Source organism: Lithobates pipiens, unplaced genomic scaffold (genome assembly GCF_037356315.1).
Source record: "Lithobates pipiens isolate NorthernLeopardFrog02 unplaced genomic scaffold, aLitPip1_a1.2 Scaffold_8, whole genome shotgun sequence".
Lineage (NCBI taxonomy): Eukaryota > Metazoa > Chordata > Amphibia > Anura > Ranidae > Lithobates > Lithobates pipiens.
Genome location: NW_027507903.1, coordinates 673606763 through 673633482, shown reverse-complemented (window position 1 = coordinate 673633482; position 26720 = coordinate 673606763). Strand labels below are relative to the sequence as shown.

Here is a 26720-nt window from a genome sequence, read left to right as displayed (position 1 = left end):
TTCCCCATCTATGGCGCCCGAAACTAGAATGGATCGACCTAGGGGATCTGTGACTACCTCTGTCTGGGATAATTTGATGTGTTTGGAGAAGCAAATGGCTACTCCCTTCGTCTTGTTATCTGCGGAAGCCAAAAAGAATTGTGGGTAGTGCTGGTGTAAAAAGGAGGGTCTATGGGTGGCAGGGAAGTGTGTCTCTTGTAAGAAGAGAATGTCAGCCTTCATGTCATGATAGATTTGGAATATTTTTCTGCGTTTGATCAGGGAATTGAGACCCTGCGTGTTGTGAGTGATAATTTTGAAAATGGTGGATGGGGGTTGTATCAATGGATCAAAGGTGAGAGTATCTCAAGCCCGGTATAGATCTTACCTTCTCTTATTGATGATTCCGAAAGGAGTGACCATTTCAGAGGATGAACCAACACCCTGGCCCTGGATCGAATAGTTTGGAAATTCCGGGTACACCTGGAAGTAAGAACGAAGGAAGTAGAAAACGGAGAAGCAAGGAAAGAATGAGAAGAAAAATTATTAAGCGTAAGGATTGCAGCAATTGTATTGGCTAAAAAAGCATGGTAACATGGGCCCCCCAGGCCCTCATCCCCCCCCCCCTCAGGGTGGGTGCGGACCTGCCAGCACCCTCCTCATAACCTGAAGGATCAGGAGTACTCTGAGTCAGAGTCTCCTATTCCTCCCAGAGAGGACTTGACCCACCACGGTCCTTCCGCTAGTAATAAACAGTGACATTACAAAATAAACAGAACACCCTTGAAAAGAGTAATATGTGATTCAAAATCCCACACGGTGACTCTCCACCCCAGGCCGCTCCCCTGAGCATCCCCCGTAGTCAACAGGAGACCCCGGGAAAGACCGGTTCTGTGTGGGGAAAATAAATTGCCTCAAAGCCCACCTTGGGATCCCCCCTCCTGACCTTCTGGCCCAGCTTAAGAGTGCCCGATATGGAGAAGGCGCTGAATGGAATATGTGGGCCCAGAGGCAAACGACATCTTGATGGGAACACTACAAGACTCTGTATACGTTTTTGGAGAGAATGGCATATAATATGGGAGAAACAGAATATAATTAAAGAAGCAACTCTGAAACTAGGAACAATTAAAGTCTCACTCCTGGGCTACTTGACTTGGCCCCGCTGCCCCAACCTACTCCCAGAAGAGGCATCTATCTTGTCGTTCTGCCACCCAAAATAAGGGAGGAGAGACCACTAAGACTCTAGGGAGGGGTGCATCAGGGAAAAGCGGATCTCCAAGGGGTATGGGGTATAGCCTGGATCGAGCGAGAAGGGAAATCCTAAGCCAGGGCCCTGGGTTAGGGAAGTGGACAGACCAGTCAGTCATGTCAGCAATGCATTCTTAGACCTCTTGGAGTGTTGCAACAACCAGTTGGGCTGCAGGGGGCTAACAGGAGGTGGTTGTTTTGATGACGAGGAGGGTTCCTTGTTGGGTGGAGAGGGAAGATGTTCCTGGGAGAGTAGGCCAAGGTGAAGAAGTAGGCATTTGCCCTTCACAAAGGATGAGAAGCCATATCCTTTATTGCGATAGGAAAAATTCAGGTGGAGAGGGAACAACCATCTGTACGACATCTCCTTCTGTTGTAGGACTTGGAGTAGTGGTTTAAGCGATCTTATTTTTTGCACGTTGTAGGGTGAGAGGTCAGCAAATATCTGGACTGCATGACCCAGTAAAGTGAGAGCCGAAGAACCTCTTGATTTTCTCCTCACCTCCTCCTTCACCAAATAAAAATTAGGTTTGACTATAATGTCCCTGGGAAGTCCGTCGGAGCAGGGGGGAGCTGTAATGCCCTATGAGTTCTGTCCATTTCCAGGTGGTGGTCAGCAATGTCTGGGATGAGGCCCGTGACAAGGGCCTTGACTGCTTGATGAATGTCTTTCACAGATTCAGGGAGTCCCCGTATCCTGAAAGTGTACCGTCTGGACCTGTTCTCCAGGTCATCGATCTTTGAAAGGGTAGTTTCCAGTTGGTCCTGCATGTCATGGATGCTGGCTGAATTTTGATTTATTCTAGCAACAGACTGATCAGCCTTTTTTTCTATGACATTTATCCTCAGCCCCAGCTGCTGCAAATCTGCATGAATGGATGAGGTGATATGGGCTGCATTCAGAAGACAGCTATTATAAATGGGAAGTCAGTGGGGGCTGGAGAGTTGACACAGGCTTCCCGGCCTGAAAAGGGATCATGCATAGGTGTTGTGGGGATCCCTGATAACGATCTCCCTAGCAGTGATTCAATGGATGTGGGAGAGGGCGGCATGGTCAGTGGGGAGCTTGCTGTATCTGGAGAGGACAAGGGAGCCATGTTCTGGTCCGCTATGGACTCATCAGCTGCCTCTGCCGAGTTTCTCCCTCCTGTGGGGGCCGCCATTTTAGCATAGCTGAGCGGGCCTGGAGCGGTGTTTAACTGGCTGCTGACATCCATGGGTTCCCGGGGTGTTCCCCTGCTTAGGCATCCTGGTGTGGCTTGCCAGTGTTCTGGAGGCTGTAGCGGGCGTTAGCAGGGCCGTGGTGGCACGGAGCTCTATAGGGATCACGGCCATCTTAGTAGCTTCCGTGCATGCACCTTGATAGCCCAAGAATTTAACCTGTTCACAATGGAATTCGCACGTTTCCAATTTACAGTAGAGATTGTTCTCTCTTGGTCTCCGAAGCACACAACAGACATCTGTTTATTGGCTCTCCAGGGACTTGGAAAATATTATGATTTAGTCGAGATAAACCACCACACATAACTGCAAGAAATCTTGGAGGACATCGTTAATGAACTCCTGTAAAACTGTCAGAGCATTACAAAGGCCAAAAGGCATTATGAGATACGCATAATTACCTGATCTGGTATTAAACACAGTTTTCAACTTGTCACCCTCCTTAATCCCGGCGAGATTGTATGCCCCTCTCAAATCAAGCTTCGTGAAAACCGTTGCTCCCTTGAGGTGGTCAAATAACTCCATAATCAACAGAATGATGGGATAGGCATTCTTAATCGTGAAACATTTGAGATCCCTATAATCAATACAAGGTCTCAGTTCACCACTCTTCTTCTTCACAAAAAAGAAACCAGCACCAGCAGGAGATGAGGATTTGCGGATGAAAACTTGAGAAAGTGCATCTGCAACATACTCCTCCATGGCCTTATCCTCTAAGACCAACAAAGGGTAAACCCGGCCACGAGGGGGTATAGCACCAGGTTGAAGGTCAATTGCGCAATCATATGACTGGTGTGGAGGCAAAGTACCAGCTTGACCTTTGTCAAAGACATTGCTAAAATTATGTTAATCCTGCGGCAGGGAAGAGAGTGAAGAGGTGCACAGGACCTTGACTACCTTCTGGGAGCATGACTAACTGCATTGTGGCGACCAAGAGAGAACCTCAGAACGGAAACCAATAAAAAGTAAGGTTGTGAACCAATAACCAGTGGAACCTTAGGTGTGGAAATAACTTGGAATTGGATTATCTCATGGTGAAGAGCCCCTACAGCCATGAACAATGGAACAGTCTCATGATTCACAAGGTCAGGCTAGAGGTCTCCCGTCGAGCCTCAATAGCAAGTGGAATATCACGCAGCTGCAGTGGAATCGAGTGCTTCGATACAAAGGCAGCATCAATGAACAGGCCTGCAGGCACAGAGTCTATAAGAGCCTGTATGTCGATTTATGACTCAGCCCAAGACAGGGTAACCTAAACCAGGGGCTTATCTTTCTAGGAAACTGGAGACAAAATGCCACCTAAGTTCTGTCCGTGACAGGACCTCAAGGTTTGGGCGTTCCCTGGATGGGTAGGACAAGATTTCAAATAGTGACCACCCTGGCCACAATAAAGGCACAATATCTCCCTCCTAGGGGCTCTCTCATCCGCAGAGAGACGCTTGAAGCCCCAGTGAATGGGTTCATATTCACAGACCGAATCGGTACCAGGAGGCATGGGAGGTGAGGGAGGCAAAAGTGGGACTGCAAAGCTCGGAGACAAATGTACAGGAGGCTTGCGCCATCGCTCCTTAAATGAGTCTTTCTCTGAGTCTGGAGTCAATGAGGATGGCAAATGTGATGGCATGGCAAATGTGATCAACCTCTCCAGCTCAGTGGGTATATCTCAGGCTGCTATCTCATCCTTGATGTTATCCGGGAGACCATGAGAGAAGGCAGTCACAAGGGCCTCATTGTGCCAGGCAACCTCTGCTGCCAGAGTACGGAATTCAATGGCGTAATCCACAACAGTTCTCGTACCCTGATGGACATGAGGCTCTTGGCAGTAGAAGCAGAGCGTGCGGGAATGTCAAATACCCTTTTGAAGGAAGCCACATATTCTGGGTAACTCAGGACCACAGGTTTTTGCATCTTCCATAGAGGGTTTGCCAAGGCCCTCTCAGAAACCAGACATGCCTCTTATAAAGTTAATACTCGAGGCGGGTGCCTGCACAGAGACTGGAGCAGCAGCAGGGACAGCCTGCAACACACGTTGTACTGGAGCAGCCATAGGAAGATTCCAGGTGAGCCATGCGATTCAAGAGCATTTGTAACGCCATGGCAAACTGATCCATGCGGTGATCCTGGTCATCCAATCTGGAAAAAATATTACCAACAAGTGGACTGACTGCATCTTCTGAATTCATGGCCTGCGCCTACTGTCAGAAACCATGAATCAGACTGAGACAGAAGTACAGTTAATCACACTTGTTTAATACTGATAAAAAGGCAAACAGAGTAAGCTTAGTCAACCCATAGCCAGAGTTCATTAACCAGATCGGGTAGCCAGCCAATGCAAATGTCAGAGCCAGAGATCAACGTATAAGTACCGCAAGCAAGATCAGGAGCCAGAAGGGACATCAGCCGAGCAAGTCTTCAACAGGAACGCAGGAGAAAGTCTGAGATGTGACTAAAGGTGAAGGCAGAGATGAAGTGACCTGGATGGCTTTAAGTAGCCAGGACCAGCAGATCACCAATAGCTGAGTCACTATAGAGAGAAAGGAGCTGGCAATTAGCCAACAGCTAAGCAGCCAGCTCAGAGAAAGAAGGGCTCAGCCCAGCCCTGACACGCCCCTTCTGATGTCATGGATTGGTGCATGCTGGGCAAGTTACATCACAAGGGGGTAGGGCCACCAGGTAATGTTGCCAGGTGACCCCGCCCTTACCTATACAAGGGACCCCTACAACCTGCAGTCCCCCACCACCACAGCCCATGGTTGTGTGGAAGAGACCCTTGTCCACATCAACATGGGAACAAGGAGCTTTGGGGTGGGTGGGCAGAAGCCACTCTGCCCCAAATCCCCCACCCCCCATGTTGAGGCTTGGTATGGTTCAGAAGGGGGGCTGCTTGATCTCCCCCCCCCCCTTTCCTGACCTGCCAGGCTGCATGCCTAAATAAGGGCCTGGTACACCATTTTTTTCACTTTTTTCTATTGATGGCTGTTTTTTTTTTTTCTTCAGCTGTCAGTGGGGAAACCCATAGAGAGCTGACTCATCGGTTGCTAAGGACACCACAGCCAGCTTCCTGGCCCCTCTCCTTAACAACCAGATTACATTGCACCCAGATTGAGCAAAGCTTTGCCCACAGATTACATTTTACAGCACTCAGTGCATTGAAGGGTGTTTGGCAGGGATAATACTCGGTGAAAACCCTGCAAATTCAGGTGTTCAGGAAAAGGTGAACCGTTCACCCCAACATGCTTGTGATAACTTACCGCATGATTTCATGCGTTATTTTAAAATGTATAATACTTGCAAGTTTATAATGAGAGTTTCTTTGTGAATTTTTAACGTTGTAAGATATATTGCAGCATACTTGAATGCAATAACATATCACTTAGTGGATTGTGCCCTATGTCTTGTGCCTAGTAGCCAGGAGTTTCCCTGATTTGTTGTTTTGGGCAAGATAGTGGATCTTTAGAGACGGAAGGTATTTATCATGCTGCTGAACCATCAACCCTTTGAGTTCAGTACGGAGTTTAGTCAAGGAAGTGACCACAGTAACATCTGGGGAGGTTTTGTTTTTGACTTCCAGATTTTGGATATTAGTCAAGTTTGGGGCCCCATTGAATGGGTCATGCTGGGTTGATGATGTCACAAATTGGATAAGGCCACCATGTGATGTCATTTGGTGGCCCTGCCTCTTAAGTATTTAGGAATTGGATGGTGGGGGCAGCGCATGGTGTGATTGATGCTGGATCTACACTGGGGGACTTTCTTTTTGTTTCGTTTTAACTATTTAATGATCGCCCCAGCAGGCTCTCCTGTATGAACCGCCATCATTGTTCATCAGCTCGTGCAGGCGGTGTTGCGGGCGTGCCCGCAGGTTCAGTGGACTCGATGTCTGCCAGCAACCTGCGGTCGCAGTGAGGAAAGGCAGAATGGAGATCTTGTCCTTGAAATTTTAAGCTTCTTCTATAAGCAAATAATTTATTTGTGCTTAAAAGCACAAATGCAGCTCCCTTATATAATGCCAGGAAAAATGCGCTTGTATATCTCAAAGTAACACAGACAGATGCTGGTATCACATTGAGCTTAGCAGAGTCCTGCAATAAAATGATCTACTGCTTTATTTATATTGTAAACATGAATAACAAATGAAGATGGTGGCTTCAGAATCAGCCAATCAGACACTTGTATTCTTTCAAAAGAACCAATCTTACACATATATATTCAAATAGAATTCCAATAGTGACGTGTGCAGATGGTCGTATTCAGAGCCATGCGGCCAGCCCCCTATTTGAACACTAATTACATGGCTCTGAATACGATTGTGTGCACATTCCCACCGCTACCAATGACATGAGTCATACTCTATCATGGCTCAGTGGGCCATATTTTTTGTATGGTTATGCTATGGTTCCCATGTACGCAGATCTGCTTACTAGGAACGTTAATGCAGTCGACATGAAGTGGTCAGTCTCTTCGGCAGGCATGAATGAACATCCTTAAAAAAGCAAACAGATCTGCTGTGTCCACGGGAAGGTTTCCACTGTCAATGGTCTTCCACCATCGTCTGTATGTGTGAATATGCTCGCACTATTGTCAGTTAAAGTAACGCAGTGCTGTATCGCAAATAATGGCCTAGCCATTAAGGGGGAAAATCCTTCTGGTCCTGCTTGCTTTGTCCCTCCTCTTTCCTGACCTGCTGGGCTGCATGCTTGGATAAGGGTCTGGTATGGATTGGGGGGAAAGCTGTTGTGTTTTTTTTTTTTTTTTTTTTTTTTTTTTTTATGCGGTCTTGTTTACATTCAGCTGTCAGCAGGGAATTCTGCTGACAGCTGTTGAGTCATCGGTTGTTAAGGACGTGGCAGCCACCGACTCTTTAACAGCCAAAATGCAAACAAAAAACACATTAAAAAATGCAACAAAAACACGTGTTCAGAAATGCAAAATGCAACGGAAAACTGCATCAAACTCAAACTCAACCACATAGATGTGACCTGAGGCTTCTGCTGCATACACATGATCAGATTTTCTGGTAAACTAGGTCCGATCGTGTGTGGGCTAGTCCGATCGTTTTGGGGGGGGAGGGAATCCGACGGACCTAGAAATAGATCATGTTTCAAATCTATCCAATGGACTAAAAATATGGACGCAAGAGAAGCTATTGGCTATTTGTTCCGTTTTACATGATCACGTTCAAAACTAACGGACTTTCGACCGGACTTAGTCTGTTGGTGTGGGCCAAGTCCGTTCTTTCTGAAAGTCCATCGGAACTCCGCCAAAAGTCCGTCGGGAAGTAGTAGTTTGCCGGAAAGGCTGATCGTGTGTACTCTGCATTTGTCTTGTAAAAGTGCCAACCTATTACAATTAGAAAAATATCTGGTTTGACAAAAAATGGAAAACCTGAGCAATCGGTGAAATAATAACAAATTGTAATAATATCATGTATTTGTTATGACATGCTTCGCCTTTGCATGTTCAGATTGGACACTGTGTAATCTTCTATTGTTCTATACTTTATTTCACTACTTACTCTGTTAATCTTTGATATGTTCTTTCCTTTGTTACCCTGATTACTTCCCTTACTAATAATCTGCTAAGTATACATCACAACATGTTTGTCTGTAATTCCTTCATCTATAATCTTCTTCTCATTGAGGTTTGTGAATATGGAAGTGATACACAAGAGACGTGTACTGAACGCTTTCCTTCTTCCTTCTCCTACATGACTTTATTCTTATGTCGCACTTTGTTAACGGACTCTTTTGTATTTTGTTTGCTGGACTTGTAAAAGGTTTTAATAAATATCTAATATAAAAATAAATCCTCTTTATACCGGTGTTGTGTGAGGACCATTAGAACACATTGTCTGTTGGATTAAGTAACTAATTGCTCTGTATGCAAACTTTCCTTTCGCAGCCGACTCTCAGAGTCTTTCGTTTTCTAACATTTGTAACCTGCGGTTCATCAGAAGGTTATTCTTCATATCTCCTTCAGAATTCATATGAATTATTATAATTTAATATCAGAAAAACCTGACATATCAGTATACTGTACACAGAATAGTCTGGTCTGAAGGACACACACAGATCCCATCCATTAACCACTTAAGGACTGAGCCTCTTTCTGATGTTTACCAGTTAAAAACATTTTTTGGCTAGAAAATTACATAGAACCCTCAAACATTATATGTTTTTTTTCGAACACCCTAGAGAATAAAATGGTAGTCTTTGCAATACTTTCTGTCACACCGTATCTGAGCAGCGGTCTTACAAGACAACAATAAAGTTAGTCTATTTTTTTTATATTGTGAAAGATAATGTTACACGAGTAAATTGATACCCAACATGTCACGCTTCAAAATTACGCCCGCTTGTGGAATGGCAACAAACTTTTACCCTTAAAAATCTCCATAGGCGACGTTTAAAAAATTCTACAGGATGCATGTTTTAAGTGACAGAGGAGGTCTAGGGCTAGAATTATTGATATCGCTCTACCGATCGTGGCAGTACCTCACATGTGTGGTTTGAACACCATTTTCATATGCGGGTGCTACTCACCTATGCGTTTGCTTCTGCACGCGAGCTCGCTGGGACAGGGTACGTTTATTTATTGTTTTCTTATTTATTTTACCTTTTTATTTTTGTACTGTTTTTTTTTTTTTTTAAATTTGTGTGACTTTTATTCCGATTACAAGGAATGTGATAGAAAAAAAAAAACATGACAGGACCCCTTAAATATGAGATCTGGGGGTCAAAAAGACCTGAGATTTCATATTTATAGTAAAATGCAATAAAAAATAATTTTGTCATTTAAAAAAAAATGAAAACAATGTACCTTTTAAGAGCTATGGGCAGAAGTGACGTTTTGATGTCGCTTCTGCCCAGCAATGATATGGAGACGGATGGGGGCCATCTTCCCCTCACTAGTCTCCTTGTCAGGTTACAAGAAGGATCTGATCGCCTCCGCCGCCGCCAATGGCTCCGGTAAGTGGTGGAGGGCACCGGAGCGTGGCAGGAGTGGGGACCTCTCCCACCACCGGTAAAAGGGATCTTGCGGTGAATCTGTTGCAGAGACCACTTGTTGTGGTTTTTAAGAACAGTTTCCCACACAGTATTTATAATAAAGTCGTTTTTAACGAGGATATTTTTAAGATACAAAATCAATCTATATGACACAGTCTATACATGTGAAACGTATTCACGGAGACAACTGATCATACAAAATAGTTACATTTATTGGTTGACAAAAACAAATATTTACATGATTTTAAATATCGATTGCGTCACATGAACATCTTGACAATTAATGGAAACACCCGTAAAATGAACGTAGTTCCTTGGACATAATATCACCATGATAACTTCTCAGTAGAATCAATAACCTTACTGCAGGAAAGTAAGTGGTTAATAATGTGAAATAAATTAGAAGGTTGTTTTGTCAATAAATGTGGCAACTATGCAAAAAAGAAAAATATAATGAAAAATGTAATCTTTAGAGAAAAATCTAAAAGGCGGTTATTGATTCGGGAGAACGTTCATTAATAGTATTGCATTCAATACATCAATATTTGAGAGAACGTACATGATAAAATCAACATGACATAATTACCCATTCCAAGATGGCTACTGCTCCTAATGGCTGGTTACCAGAGTTAAGATGGCTGCCGTGTCTTTCAAAATGGATACTCTTAAAGAGGATTTACTTCTTGTGACCTCCGAGTTCCAATGATCAGGTTCAGGAATCTTCATGAATGTGAAAATATGTATTCATGCATGGTGCATGCTTGTCAGTCTGTCTAGGAGTGTGTGTATCTCCCAGTGTCCCCCTCAGGGTGTGTCCCTGAGCCTCCCTCCCCCATGGCATCGTACTTGCTCCTAAATACCATCTCAGACAATGAGATCATAAAATTATATTAAGTTCTGCCCAAAAGGTATGTGTTCCTTACTTTTCATTGGTAGGCAAGACTTTATAATTCACCATTTCTGGGGGCCCAATCATTTTAAGGTAATAGCACCTTCAGCCACCAGGTGTCTCACATGTGTCTGGAGTTTATCTCTTTAAGTTAATATATTCTATTTTTATAATATGTATTCGTTTTTTATATATGTTGTCACAAATATATATATCTAGTGTTCAGGGATGCTAGTAACCAACATAATATAAAATACGCTTAGCATGATTTTGATTAATCCCTACTACATAAAATGTTTATATAGATAGATAGATTGCCCAGCTTTTCAATGGGTCATATAAATAAGTCACCTAATTCTGATGGGAGGGGGAGTGTTCTTTTTGGGAGCAAAATTTATTATTTCTTCATAAATTTACAACACACTTTTATCTTAAACCTTATCTTATGGTAGCTAGCTGCTGCCATAACAATGATATTGCTCTTCAAACAGCTGATGTATAACAATGGTGGGCGGTCCGGAAGTGGTTAAAGTGTACTGTATACCTCTCCCTGACAAAGTGGCCACTAAAGAGCCACACAATGTGTTGTTTGTGTTTTAACCTGTTTTTATGATGAATAAATACCGACCTTCCTGAAGAATCCTCTTGGAAGCATCTTATTAGTGAATGGAGGTCTCTGCTGACCACACACGGCTTCCATTTTTGGGGTCTTCTCTTTTATCACCTGACCTCTCTGTAGACATCTTACTGGCTGATACTTTGGAGCTGATTAGTACCAGTCTTGGCTATGAATGGAACAGATTTGGGAAGTGACACCTAAAAATACAAGTCTGTATAAATTGTGGCCCTCAGCAGGGTAGGATTCTTTTGTGACCCCGATATACCAACTAGATGAATGCCGAGTAGAAGGTTCTGATTGACCCTCACATTTATGGGTTGTAAATGACAGAAATCCATCCAAGGCTAATACTTTCTAATTGGACAGCCAGAAAGCCAATTGTTATCCACAGAAGGAAACAAATGCTCCTAATTGGTTCCATTCATCACACTACAAATGAGTTGATTATTCTTTGTGGTCCTTCCAGGTGATGTCATCTCGGATCATCTCCTGATGTCATGGCGACCTCTTCCTCCTCATCCTCCTCCTCACAAGGTATGACTGCTGATCCTGACAATCCTTTCCAACGTTTTCCTCCATCTCACATCTCCAGAGATTGGAATTAGATGATAGAAATCTTATGTTTCTATAGTCTGGGCATTTCCTGTAGACATCTGGTCAGTCCACCCATTAGAAGAGTGTAATACAAGAAAACAAATATTACGCTAACCTGTGAAAAGAATAAATAGAACAGCTGCTACACACGAATGTGACAAAATTCATATACAAAGGAAAAGCAATAATGTAGCACTAATAGTAAGAACAGTACTGATATACTGTAAAAAATACAAACAATACAACAAATGTGTGTATACTAAAAACTGTGATAGAGTGACTAACACCTAAACAAGTGCAATCCAAAAAGTCAGTGAAGACTAGGAATACAAATAAATCAGTCCCAAGTGTCAATAGATCAGATACAGTGGTTCATATGGTAGATAGACAGAAGAGGATCCAAAGGGCATCTGAGGACAGTGACATCAGACGAATATACAAAAGGTGGATACTCTTTCCAGAACCAAGGGACCTGCGTGTGGGCAACACCAGGTCTACCGAGCATAAACTGATGAATCCTCAATCTCTCAGGAATAATACGGCAGGTCACAGATGGTCCTTCAGCCAATGGAGGGACTGTTGGTCTTTCAGCCAATGGAGGAACTATCCGCAATAACCTCAGGCGCTCCAATCCTCTCTCAAGGGAATCCAAAGGTGGAAGGGTAGTCTCCAAGCAATGAATCAAAAAAAGGGCCCACAGAGCAGAACATATGTAAAACAAAAAGGACAACAACTTCCCATAGTTTAGCTCAAAATACAAGTTTATAAATGCTAAGGGGGTAGTAACGGCGCTCGCCTGCTGTTAGTAATACCTGCAGGAGACTCACCTGCTGTTAATTGCACCTAGTCCCTGCGGGAGTCTATTTCAAATCAAAGGGTGTAACTAAAGTGAAACCTAGTTATTAACCAGTTGCCGACCGCCGCACGACGATGTACGTCGATAGCATGGCACGGGCAGGCATATTGGCGTACATGTACGTCCCTTGCCTCCCGCGGGTCGGGGGCCCGATCGGGCCCCCGCCCGGTGCCTGCGGCGGTCGGTATTCGTGCGGGAGCGATCCCGGACGAGGGGACGGCCATTCGTTCATGGCCACCCCCTCGCGATCGCTCCCGACGAATAGGAATCCCCCGTGACATCACTTCCTCTCCTGTAATGTAAACACAGGAGAGGAAGTGATGTATTCTCTCCTCCGTGTCGGTATTTTTCGTTCCGACACGGAGGAGAGCGGATCGGTGAGTTGCACCAACACTCTACACACACAGTAGAACATGCCAGGCACACTCACACCCCCCCTTTACCCCCCGATCACCCCCCCAATTACCCCTGCCCCCCAGTCACAGTGACACCAATGTCATTTTTTTTTTTGCATTGGTGTCATTTGTGACTGTAATAACTGTTAGGGCAGTTAGAGTTAGCCCCCTTTAGTTCTGATGTACCCCCCTAACCCCCCCAATAAAGGTTTAACCCCATGATCACCCCCCGTCGCCAGTGTCACTAAGGCTGGGTTCACATTGCAGCGGTTTATGAGAACGAATGTGATTCGCACCGCACTGCAGTGCAAATCACATCCGATCTCTGTGCGATTCGAGTTCAGCCATTCGCCGCACCCGCCACACCCGCCGCACCCACCGCAAATTCGCACGGGACCCTTTTTTTGGCCCGCAGCAGAATCGGATCGCATGGGTGTTCACACCATGCGATCCAAGTTTGCAGATCGCACTGCGATATGCGAACTGATCTGGGGGTGTCAGTAACATTTCACTGACACTCCCAGCAGTTCGCATAGGGCAGTGTGAACTGCCGCCGGGAGGCATGCGATGCGGGAACCCGCCGCGGATTCGCGGCGTTTCCGCATCGCTCCAGTGTGAACCCAGCCTAATAAGCGATCATTTTTCTGATCGCCGTATTAGTGTCACAGGTGACGCTAGTTAGGCAGGTAGGTATTTAGGTTCGCCGCAGCTTTTTATAGCGCCAGGGACCCCCATATACTACCGCATAAAGCCCCCTGATTGCCCCCTAGTTAACCCTTTCACCAGTGATCACCATATAACTGTTACAGGTGACGCTGGTTGGTTAGTTATTTTTTTATAGTTTCAGGGCACCCGCCATTTATTACCTAATAAAGGTTTAACTCCCTGATCACCCGGCGGGTGTCATTTGTGACTAATAACTGTTAGGGCAGTTAGGGTTAGCCCCCTTTAGTTCTAAGGTACCCCCCTAACCCCCCCAATAAAGGTTTAACCCCGTGATCACCCCCCGTCGCCAGTGTCACTAAGGCTGGGTTCACATTGCAGCGGTTTATGAGAACGGATGTGATTCGCACCGCACTGCAGTGCAAATCACATCCGATCTCTGTGCGATTCGAGTTCAGCCATTCGCCGCACCCGCCACACCCGCCGCACCCGCCGCAAATTCGCACGGGACCCTTTTTTTGGCCCGCAGCAGAATCGGATCGCATGGGTGTTCACACCATGCGATCCGAGTTTGCAGATCGCACTGCGATATGCGAACTGATCTGGGGGTGTCAGTAACATTTCACTGACACTCCCAGCAGTTCGCATAGGGCAGTGTGAACTGCCGCCGGGAGGCATGCGATGCGGGAACCCGCCGCGCATTCGTGGCGTTCCCGCATCGCTCCAGTGTGAACCCAGCCTAATAAGCGATCGTTTTTCTGATCGCTGTATTAGTGTCACAGGTGACGCTAGTTAGGCAGGTAGGTATTTAGGTTCGCCGCAGCTTTTTATAGCGCCAGGGACCCCCATATACTACCGCATAAAGCCCCCTGATTGCCCCCTAGTTAACCCTTTCACCAGTGATCACCATATAACTGTTACAGGTGACGCTGGTTGGTTAGTTATTTTTTTATAGTTTCAGGGCACCCGCCATTTATTACCTAGTCTCACTAGTGTACCCCTAAATTTAGGGGTGTCTACTTTCCAAAATGGGGTCATTTGGGGGGGGTTTGTGCCATCTTGGCATTTTATGGCCTTCAAAACTGTAACGCCCTTAGAAAGCCTGAAGGCGGTGCTTGGTTTTCGGGGCCCCGTACGCGGCTAGGCTCCCAAAAAGTCCCACATATGTGGTATCCCCGTACTCAGGAGAAGCAGCAGAATTTATTTTGGGGTGTCATTTCACATATGCCCATGGCATGCGTGAGCAATATATCATTTAGTGACAACTTTGTGAAAAAAAAAAAAAAAAAAAAAAAAGTTTGTAATTTTCCCGCAACTTGTGGCAAAATATAAAATATTCCATGGACTCAACATGCCTCTCAGCAAATAGCTTGGGGTGTCTACTTTCTAAAATGGGGTCATTTGTGGGGGTTTTGTGCCATCTTGGCATTTTATGGCCTTCAAAACTGTAATAGGTAGTGAGAAGTGAACTCAAAAATTTACACCCTTAGAAAGCCTGAAGGCGGTGCTTGGTTTTCGGGGCCCCGTACGCGGCTAGGCTCCCAAAAAGTCCCAAATATGTGGTATCCCCGTACTCAGGAGAAGCAGCAGAATTTATTTTGGGGTGTCATTTCACATATGCCCATGGCATGCATGAGCAATATATCATTTAGTGACAACTTTGTGAAAAAAAAAAAAAAAAAAAAAAGTTTGTAATTTTCCCGCAACTTGTGGCAAAATATAAAATATTCCATGAACTCAACATGCCTCTCAGCAAATAGCTTGGGGTGTCTACTTTCTAAAATGGGGTCATTTGTGGGGGTTTTGTGCCATCTTGGCATTTTATGGCCTTCAAAACTGTAATAGGTAGTGAGAAGTGAACTCAAAAATTTACGCCCTTAGAAAGCCTGAAGGCGGTGCTTGGTTTTCGGGGCCCCGTACGCGGCTAGGCTCCCAAAAAGTCCCACATATGTGGTATCCCCGTACTCAGGAGAAGCAGCAGAATTTATTTTGGGGTGTTATTTCACATACGCCCATAGCATGTGTGAGCAATATATCATTTAGTGACAACTTTGTGTAAAAAAAAAAAAAAATTTTTTTTTTTGTCATTATTCAATCGCTTGAGGCAAAAAAAATAAAATATTCAATGGGCTCAACATGCCTCTTATCAATTTCCTTAGGGGGTCTACTTTCCAAAATGGGGTCATTTGGGGGGGGTTTTGTACTGCCCTGCCATTTTAGCACCTCAAGAAATGAGATAGGCAGTCGTAAACTAAAAGCTGCGTAAATTGCAGAAAACGTACCTTAGTTTGTAGATGTGACAACTTTTGCGCAAACCAATAAATATACAATTATTGACTTTTTTTTTACCAAAGACATGTGGCTGAATACATTTTGGCCTAAATGTATGACTAAAATTGAGTTTATTGGATTTTTCTAATAACAAAAAGTAGAAAATATCATTTTTTTTCAAAATTTGCGGTCTTTTTACATTTATATCGCAAAAAATAAAAATCGCAGAGGCAATCAAATACCATCAAAAGAAAGCTCTATTTGTGGGAAGAAAAGGACGCAAATTTTGTTTGGGTACAACATTGCATGACCGCGCAATTACCAGTTAAAGCAGCGCAGTGCCAAAGTGTAAAAAGACCTCTGGTCATTTACCAGCAAAATGGTCCGGTCTGAAAGTGGTTAAAGTGCTTAATGGCAATTTTACACATATAGCGATACCCTCACTTAAGAGGGCCGCAAGTTTGGTTTGGGCCCTGAGCGCAGCTCCGCCAACCCCCCCCTGGCAATCTGCTCTACCCACTCTGGCACAGTTAGTATCTAGCAATACACATTAAATCGCTTATACTCTAAATATGTGTGTGTGCGTGGGTGGATAACTCAAGCTCATAGACAATCTTTCAAAGTATATAACTGACTTTACTTGTTGTTTTTATAAAAGGAATAACATGAATCGAACATTTGGTTTGCAACACATAAGCAGGTCCCTGTAGTAACCAGTAATAAAGATAAACAGAGTAATCAGCATAATAAAGTATTGCTATGCAACTCTAGCGCTGCCCTTTTTCAGCTACTTCCCCGCATGGGTAAACTAACACCCAGCACTATCTACCTATGCAGTCAGGCCTGACTGATCTAGATGGAAGTCCAGTGAAACAATATTCGCTAGCAATCTTTCGGTGGTGCACTTGAAGAACAACTTTGTAATCCAAACGAATAGTAAAGGTAAAGTATCTGTCTTTAAACAGCTCTCACCACCTGGACAAGTCCAAGTCCGTTTCCTCCGCCGATTCGTCTAGGAACAGGAATCCACCAACCTCCGAGTCTTCAATCCTTCTGGTGTACTGCAGCAAGGATGAGAAAATGTCTCTCAGGTGCAGCTAGGCTGGCAGAGGGCTCTTTGGAAAAGAGCACAAGGCTCAGGCTTCAGGCCTTGTGCCTCCAGCAGTTCAGCACAGACCTCCTCTTGCTAGGAGAGGGGGGGGTGTCCAAAAAAAAAGAGCAAACTAGGCCTCTCCCCCTCCTTATATGCCCTCCCCCATGAGTCTCTGGGGCATAACTCCAAACATCCTGGGAACCAGCGGGGTTCTGGGAACAGTAGTTTTATAGTCCTTAAAGAGACCCTGCTACACACACATACATAAAATTATAAAAATAAAAAATAAAAATGCAAATAAATATCCCACATGTGCAAATAGATAGCAATATGAAACGTGCATAAAGATATTATAGAGATCCTAACTCACATTTTCACAAAAATATTATGTGTTAGTACAGAAACTTCAATACACTTACTACAGTGTTAAAAGTGCATATATGCATTTGTGCAAAACATACATTGAAAAAAGTGCTAGGTGCTTATAAAGTTGCCACAATATCAATATCAACCGTGAAAAAAGTGCTACGTGGTTCTAAAAGTGCCACGATATGTAAATCCAGTCCTTTGCACTTTGTAAAATCGCTAAATGTAAGCGTGCAAGTTATGAGTTGATACGGAAATCCAATGACGAAACGCGTAGGGTGTGGCCTATGGTGTACACACTCTCTCATGGCGGCGGTGAATTCAAACGCTGTGACTTGCATACATACTGAGGCGCTGTTTTAATCTTCTATTTTGTGAGTAGTACTTTATGCATTCAATAAAATTTGTTTTTAAAACTGGATTACACTATGTTTGCTCCATTCTATTTTCAATGAGGATAATTACTGGATGGTAACCGGACCAGCTCTATATAGCGGCACAGGGGCTCACACTGTGGAGGCGCATTAACCCCTTAAGGGGCGGGGGAGCTGGTGAGTGCGGATTATTGTCTTTAAACACGGAAATCGCACCGGTTGCAATCCAGGAATCCACTAAACATTGAAGCACACTGTCACTTTTGTTCCAGAAGGACTTTCTGATATAATTTTTTCTGCCGTTGGATTTCCGTATCAACTTATAACTTGCACGCTTCCATTTAGCGATTTTACAAAGTGCAAAGGACTGGATTTACATATCGTGGCACTTTTAGAAGCACGTAGCACTTTTTTCACGGTTGATATTGATATTGTGGCACCTTTATAAGCACCTAGCACTTTTTTTAATGTATGTTTTGCACAAATGCATATATGCACTTTTAACACTGTAGTAAGTGTATTGAAGTTTCTGTACTAACACATAATATCTTTGTGAAAATGTGAGTTAGAATCTCTATAATATCTTTATGCATGTTTCATATTGCTATCTATTTGCACATGTGGAATATTTATTTGCATTTTTATTTTTATAATTTTATGTATGTGTGTAAAATTGCCATTAAGCACTTTAATAACTATGTTTCACTTTAGTTACACCCTTTGATTTGAAATAGATCCCCGCAGGGACTAGGTGCAATTAACAGCAGGGGAGTCTCCTGCAGTTATTACTACCAGCAGACGAGCGCCGTTACTACCCCTTAGCATTTATTTACGTTTTTCTACCTTTTAGGTTGAATATGTAAGGTAGTGGCAGCCCCTCCTTTTATCACTACGATTTTTGGTCTTCACCTTTGGTGCAGCCTTTTGATTCTTTAGTAACAATTTAGGGTCCTTAGCGCAACTTATCCCCCTCTTTCCAAAATACAAGTTTGGCTGTTTATTGCCATAAAACCAGCATACAAAAATGAAGGAATAAAAATAGTGATCACAATAATAAAAGCAATATAGGGAACATAGAAACCACGTCCTACGTGTTTCATCCCAGGGGACTTCTACTGGAGCATCTAACTGCTCCCACATATTGCACATATATATTATATAAACTATAGAATATGTAACATCAATCAAAGACCTTAATCAATAATTAGTAACAAAGAATTTGTTGATAGGAAGAAGTTAATCACATGGTAGACTATGCTCCCACCCCACAATGAGAAAACCAATCACTCACCCTGTACTAAACCTCCTAACCAATGGCCGGGAACACCGGGAATGTGGGGATGGGATCACACTGTAATCAGGGTTCTGAAAAATGCAGTGAAAACGGGCAAAAAGCCTGAGAAAACGGGCCCTCTGAACATGTGGTGAATATTAGCCAATCACTGACTAAATTACTGGCCCTGTAGGGCCCAATATAGCCAATCAAGAGAGGGCCCTATCCAACATAAATATAAAGAAAAATGGCATAAGCCCCGAAAACGAGGCTTGACTTGGAATAATACAAGCCCCAAAAGCGAGGCGTGGCTAGACCATCCTACCCGGAAGTGACGCAAATGAGTGTACGTGGCCATCCGCAAGTCACCACGCACGCGCCACAGTAGGGCCCCGCAAATCGCATAGCACCAACCACACGTGCGCCACAACAAAAGACAGAAAATGCACATTGCATAAAATCAGTGGCGTAACCAAAAGAAGGAGGGAGAGATAAAACATCAGACTTGCGCCAAAGAGCGCAACAATCAACATCCACATCCACATGAGTGATTATGCTCGGTAGACCTGGTGTTGCCCACACGCAGGTTCCTTGGTTCTGGTAAGAGTATCCACCTTTTGTATATTCGTCTGATGTCACTGTCCTCAGATGCCCTTTGGATCATCTTCTGTCTATCTACCATATGAACCACTGTATCTGATCTATTGATCCTTGGGACTGATTTATTTTTATTCCTAGTCTTCACTGACTTTTTGGATTGCACTTGTTTAGTTGTTAGTCACTCTATCACGGTTATTAGTATACACACATTTGTTGTATTGTTTGTATTTTTTTTACAATATATCAGTACTGTTCTTACTATTTGCACTACATTATTGCATTTCACCCATTAGAAGAGTTCAGGAGTTTTTCATTAATTCCACCATCACATTCCCGTGTCTTCAGATTTTATTTATCATTGATGGATATGATTTTCTGAGATGGTCCAGTGATCCATTATGAAAGGTAAGAGAGTAGTGGTGCGCAGTACTAACTCAGGAAATATTGGCCTACAAAATCTGTAGATACTATAGATGCAGGTGTTTAAATGCTAGGTGTGTGGCCACCCAGACCAAAAAATGTATTGGGAGCTTAATATGTACGTTCTATGAGGGAGCGTGCGAAAACCTCACCACTATCACATAATAGTGTTTGGGATGTATATTGAAGTGATATAAAAAAAAAAAAAAAAATATAGTGGTAAAAAACTAAATAATTTCTGATGTGATTTTTTAGGGTGAGCATAGGACTCTAAAATAGCAATGCTAAGCAGTAAATAGGTCCGTTCTTACAGCATCCCATAGGTAAAATCAATATATAAGAATTGTGATAAAAAATATATTGCGATTTGTTGCGACTAATCCAATCGCATAAAAAGTGCTGGTGCTAAGTGATACAATAAACGTGTTGCAATGTCTACTACACCGTGAACAACAATGTATAAATACACAATTATTAACTAAAAAACAGTTTAGTGCAAAAAGAAAAAAAGGAGATAGCTACTTGTGATTAGCAAAGAAATCGCATAACGTGCCAGTGTTAGACAAATTGAGTTGGATGCGTATGGGTGTCTCTTCACCCTATACTAGGTAATAACTGCAGTGAAGTGAGATAAATTCATGCAAAATTGGCACAGAAAAAAATTGAAAAACGCAGCATTAAAAACGCATAAAAAATAAATGTTACAGGTGAAAAAAACTATCTAACAATAATGCAAGTGAAATAGTGCTCAATGGTCAGAAACTATATGACATATACATTCCACAATAACGTGTGTAAAAATTGTGTCCATATACAACATGTGCGACAACCAATAGCGATTATATCCAAAATCGCATCAGGTAAAAAACGCATGCAGTACTGGTGTTAAGTGCTATATGAACTATAGCGATCTGGTCGGTGGTGATAGTAGTGAAAAATATCCCACGTGGTCCTGTGTACTCAGGATATGGGTGTCCCCTTACCTTACAGCTGTAAGGTAACAGCATGTAACATATATATCCTCAGGGTTCCTGGTGGTCTTTATCCCACGAGGTCTTGTTACTGTGTCCCCGTCTCTTGCCTATTCCGCTGTGTGGTCACTTTAAATTGGTTGTTCAGCGATGCCCAGTATAGGGGAGGGGATGGTTACCTCAGCAGGGTATGTAGGGGATTTAAGCAAATAAGGAGGAAGGGAGCCCCATAGTGTAGTATTTATGAACAAAGTTTCAATTTATTCAAGAAACAAAGAGATACTCACAAACAAACACAGTTCAAGCATAGAGTATAAACGAGCTGCGAGCTCGATTGCGTCACTTCCGGTAGCGTCCCGACGCGTGTTCGTCACGGTCACGTGACTTCATCAGGGGATCCCCTGATGAAGTCACGTGACCGTGACGAACACGCGTCGGGACGCTACCGGAAGTGACGCAATCGAGCTCGCAGCTCGTTTATACTCTATGCTTGAACTGTGTTTGTTTGTGAGTATCTCTTTGTTTCTTGAATAAATTGAAACTTTGTTCATAAATACTACACTATGGGGCTCCCTTCCTCCTTATTTGCTTAAATCCCCTACATAACCTGCTGAGGTAACCATCCCCTCCCCTATACTGGGCATCGCTGAACAACCAATTTAAAGTGACCACACAGCGGAATAGGCAAGAGACGGGGACACAGTAACAAGACCTCGTGGGATAAAGACCACCAGGAACCCTGAGGATATATATGTTACATGCTGTTACCTTACAGCTGTAAGGTAAGGGGACACCCATATCCTGAGTACACAGGACCACGTGGGATATTTTTCACTACTATCACCACCGACCAGATCGCTATAGTTCATATAGCACTTAACACCAGTACTGCATGCGTTTTTTACCTGATGCGATTTTGGATATAATCGCTATTGGTTGTCGCACATGTTGTATATGGACACAATTTTTACACACGTTATTGTGGAATGTATATGTCATATAGTTTCTGACCATTGAGCACTATTTCACTTGCATTATTGTTAGATAGTTTTTTTCACCTGTAACATTTATTTTTTATGCGTTTTTAATGCTGCGTTTTTCAATTTTTTTCTGTGCCAATTTTGCATGAATTTATCTCACTTCACTGCAGTTATTACCTAGTATAGGGTGAAGAGACACCCATACGCATCCAACTCAATTTGTCTAACACTGGCACGTTATGCGATTTCTTTGCTAATCACAAGTAGCTATCTCCTTTTTTTCTTTTTGCACTAAACTGTTTTTTAGTTAATAATTGTGTATTTATACATTGTTGTTCACGGTGTAGTAGACATTGCAACACGTTTATTGTATCACTTAGCACCAGCACTTTTTATGCGATTGGATTAGTCGCAACAAATCGCAATATATTTTTTATCACAATTCTTATATATTGATTTTACCTATGGGATGCTGTAAGAACGGACCTATTTACTGCTTAGCATTGCTATTTTAGAGTCCTATGCTCACCCTAAAAAATCACATCAGAAATTATTTAGTTTTTTACCACTATATATTTTTTTTTTTTTATATCACTTCAATATACATCCCAAACACTATTATGTGATAGTGGTGAGGTTTTCGCACGCTCCCTCATAGAACGTACATATTAAGCTCCCAATACATTTTTTGGTCTGGGTGGCCACACACCTAGCATTTAAACACCTGCATCTATAGTATCTACAGATTTTGTAGGCCAATATTTCCTGAGTTAGTACTGCGCACCACTACTCTCTTACCTTTCTTGATTCTTTGGGGTTCAGGTACCCCGTATTCAGTGTGTGCAGCGGCACTAAAAAACTATTCCCCTTCCTGATTAGGCGCAGGAATAACTCCTATACTTATAGTGATCCATTATGACTGGAGGTCCCCAATTTTTGGGGCTATTTGTGTAGTGGTCGGGGGAATCCTTTGTCTATAATCCTAAGGAGAAAACAGCCCCGTGTCACATGACACATACTGCTGGGAGATTTGGGGGTAATCAGAGTTCTTAGTTCACACTGATCAGACTCCTCATTATTCAGGGAGGAAGGTTTTTTAAAACTTTTTATATTTTTCTTTTAGTTTACTATGAAACAATCAATAAACATGATGTTTAAAATGATCATCCATACATATACATTAGGGGGTCTGTATATAAAATAATTACTATGAGTTTGTGTCATTTGTACAGTCATCACTAATAATCCCTGTAATTTATCTAATAGGTTTACTTCCTATGATCATCAGCTCATAATACATTATTTTCTTGAAATACCTCAACCAGTAAGATATGGCATTATGACCACTAGATGGAGCTGATGATCATAGAAAATAAACATATTAGACACATTATAGGGATAATTCACAAAGGTGATGTTTTTTGTTTTTGTTTTTTGTTTTTTTATTAGCCCCCCTAGGTGTTTGCACCCAATATTAATCCATCTGAGAGGTAATTTACCACTATGGTGGCAATCATATGAGATTACCACAGGGAATCCAATCCCTCCATAGGATGATGTACATTTAGACATATTGGGGGATCATTTCCTTTCCCTTCTATATGCTCTTTATAGCATTGCTGGCTACCAGTACAGACTTATCTGCTGTCATGTGTCAGAAATCCTCCAATCAGGATGAATGTTTATGGCTGCTGATTGTCCTCTCTGCAGGGTCGGCTCCTGGTGTCCTGGGAAAGAGGAAACAAACCCCCGGGGATCTTCTCATATATTCTCTGGAGGATCTGAAAGGAAGTGACTTCAAGAGATTTAGGAACAAATTGTCTGATTTCTCCTATGGAGATAAACGTCCCATCCCCCGAGGAAGACTAGAAAATGCAGACTGGATCACCACCAAGGACATCCTGATAGACACATATGGAGAAGAAGGGGCTCTGGATGTCACCATTCATGTCTTTACACTGATCGATCTGATGGGACCCGCAAATGACCTCCAGGAGAGGAGAGCAAAACATGGTGAGTTCCCATCTATAATGACCATTTCCTACCAATTCCTGATCAATATCTGTGAGAGGAAGAACTAGGAATGTCACCCAGGGAAAGCCAGTGACCAATCAGGAGATTTCAACTGGATGATCCCCTTCCCACTGACAGTACACACTTATAGGGCCTCACAAAAAGGGGTCTTTATTCTGGGGGCCACATATTTGGGTACTTCCCTTTATACTGGGAGAGCGCTACACAGAGACTCGGATCCCACCAAGATCCCAGGGATTGTACTAATGATCAGAATCCGGGACTCCCGGTTCCCTGTCACATGAACACTGTGATATCCTCTGGCAATCATGTGTGTCTGTGCAGCTCACCCCTGTGTTTTCTTTCTTTTCCAAATTGAGAGAAAGATACATTGTATACATACAGGATCCATTATATAATACATTGTATACATACAGAATACATGATATAATACATTTTAGACATACAAGATTCATTATATAATACATTGTATACATGCAGGATATATTATATAATATATTGTATACATACAGGATCCATTCTAGAATACATTGTATACATACAGGACACAATATATAATACATTGCATACATACATGATCCATTATATAATACATTGTATACATACAGGATATACCATATTATACATTGTGTTCTTTCTAATAAAGAAAAAAATAGCTAGATCAAGGTTTGATCCGGGTCAGTGCCAGATTTAGTTTTAGGGTCAGGGTTAGTGTATTTTGAGTATTTTTATTTTTAACCACTTAAGGACCAAGCCTCTTTCTAAGATTTGGTGTTTAAAAGTAAACTTTTTTTTTCTAGAAAATTACTTAGACATTATATTTTTTTTTTCTAACACCCTAGAGAATAAAATGGCGTTTGTGCAATACTTTCTGTCACACCGTACTTTCATACAAGCACACTTTTTTTGGGAAAAAATACATTTTTTTTTTTTAAACAAAAAAATAACAACAGTAAAGTTAGACCGATTTCTTATTTTTTTTATTGTGAAAGATAATGTTATGGCGAGTAAATTGATACCCAGCATGTCACGCTTCAAAGATGTGCCCGCTCGTGGAATGACGACAAACGGGAGAGGACGGGATCACTTCCACTGCTATAACAGCTCCGGTAAGCGGCGAAGGGCACCAGAGAGCGGTGTGAGGGGGGGCCCCTATCCTGCCACAGATTAAAAGTGATTATGCAGTGAATCCGCCACAGAGACCACTTTTATCATAAACTGGACCACTCATTGAAGAAGAGGATACCAGGGTTATGGTAGCTGCTGTCACAACAGCGATATGCCGACATATATCAGTGTGAGCCGGTCAGGAAGTGGTTAAACATTTTCTAAACTAGTATCAGTGTCAGATTTTTTTAGGTAGGATAAAAAAGCAAAATGTCTGCAATGTTTTTTAGGCTGTACTACGGGTACAAACCACAACTAACAGTGTTGGTGCCAGTGTTACCAGAAGAAGCTCAATTTGTCCTGAAATGAATACGGTATAATCCTCCTGGATACACAATGTAGTTGGGATGATATGTACAGATTTATTAACACAGGTCAAAGTTGTAAAATTGTGTTCAGGCATTAACATTTGTTTTCCCCTCAGTCACTAAGGGGTTAAACAATCTTTACTGAGGGAGTTTACAGCATAAAATACATTTGGGTATAAAATTGTGGATGAAGGAAAAGGTTACAGAGTTCAGGAACAATGTAAGAGGGAAGCAGAGTAACACTTCTCCAGGATGCCGGCAGTCAGTCACCATAACACAATGACATCACTCAGCATGCCAAGCAGAGCAATACAATCACAGCCAAGGCTCCAGATTCTAGGTGTGTGTCTGTAATCCCTGCATAGAGAATTGGGGGCTTTTCTGGTCCCCCCACCATGGTCACATGTCACTGCAATGTGCTGAGATGTTACCAGGCAGACAAAGACTCTCCCCATCACCTGGAGGAGGAGAGACTCCAATCTACAGAGGGTTGGTGGGATGATGGTGTCTGGGAGGATCTGCTACACTAATAACTCTCTTAGTTATTATTTTATACATTTCAGAGGTTTGTCAGGACTAATCACTTCCCTAATCTTCTTTCCAGCCAAACTGAAGAAGACGACACATGACAACACATTATCAGGTTAGTAGGACATCCACCTTTCATATGAAATCTCTTCTGGATGAACATTTTGTTTTTATTGTAGTCTGGATCAGTGGTGGAACTGCCAGGGTCACAAAGGTTGCATTTAAAGTGGAAGTAAACCCATCGATTTAAACAGTTAAATAAAAAAAGGCATGCCGGGAATGCTAACTGCACATTGGCTGTGCTCTCAGCCAAACTATCAAACCATCCAATGGCTGGTGTCATAACAAATCACATGTGCAGCACCATAGCAGTTGAAGATTAAGCAGGCAAAGATGGCAGCTTCCTTGGCTAAAAACGATAGGGGAGTTTACTTCCACTTTAAGACCGGGCCCTGGTGTTCTGCCACTATAGGGGGACCAAGATGGCAGGAAGGGGGCCTACTGCAGAACATAGGCTCAGTTCAGACTTTTGTGATCCCAAGTTGCAATTTTGTGATTTGACATTGCAGTCTATGCCACTCAAATCACACCAACGCCCTAGAAAAGTATTGCCTTTTCTTTGTTGCTGTGAGTTTAGTCACATTTATTAGGACAGCACCCATTGAAATGAATGTGTTTTGACTTATCATGCGGTTTTGTGTTGAAAGTCACATAATAAGTCGCAGCATTCTTAACCTAAAGGGCCCCACAAGAGGAACAAGCAGAAAGGGCCCCTGCCTTGGGGTTGCCACCTCATCCCTTTAAACCCGAACATATATGAATTACACAGGCTCTGAGACTAATTTAGTACAGATAAGGCAC

The 26720-nt window shown here is 42.7% G+C and overlaps 1 protein-coding gene across 3 annotated transcripts in view; it reads left to right on the top strand.

Annotated features, from left to right (window-relative positions):
* LOC143961965 (NACHT, LRR and PYD domains-containing protein 12-like) overlaps positions 1–26720 on the top strand; it is a 161933-nt gene that overhangs the window by 7434 nt on the left and 127779 nt on the right. For 2 of the 3 annotated variants that reach the window (XM_077471305.1, XM_077471304.1), the window contains exons 2-4: positions 11433–11500; positions 23533–23835; positions 25936–25974. In XM_077471305.1, coding sequence (XP_077327431.1) covers positions 11464–11500; positions 23533–23835; positions 25936–25974 — 379 coding nt within the window. In that variant the 5' untranslated portion in view covers positions 11433–11463. The remainder of the gene's footprint in view (positions 1–11432; positions 11501–23532; positions 23836–25935; positions 25975–26720) is intronic. The other variant, XM_077471306.1, reaches the window with a different exon arrangement.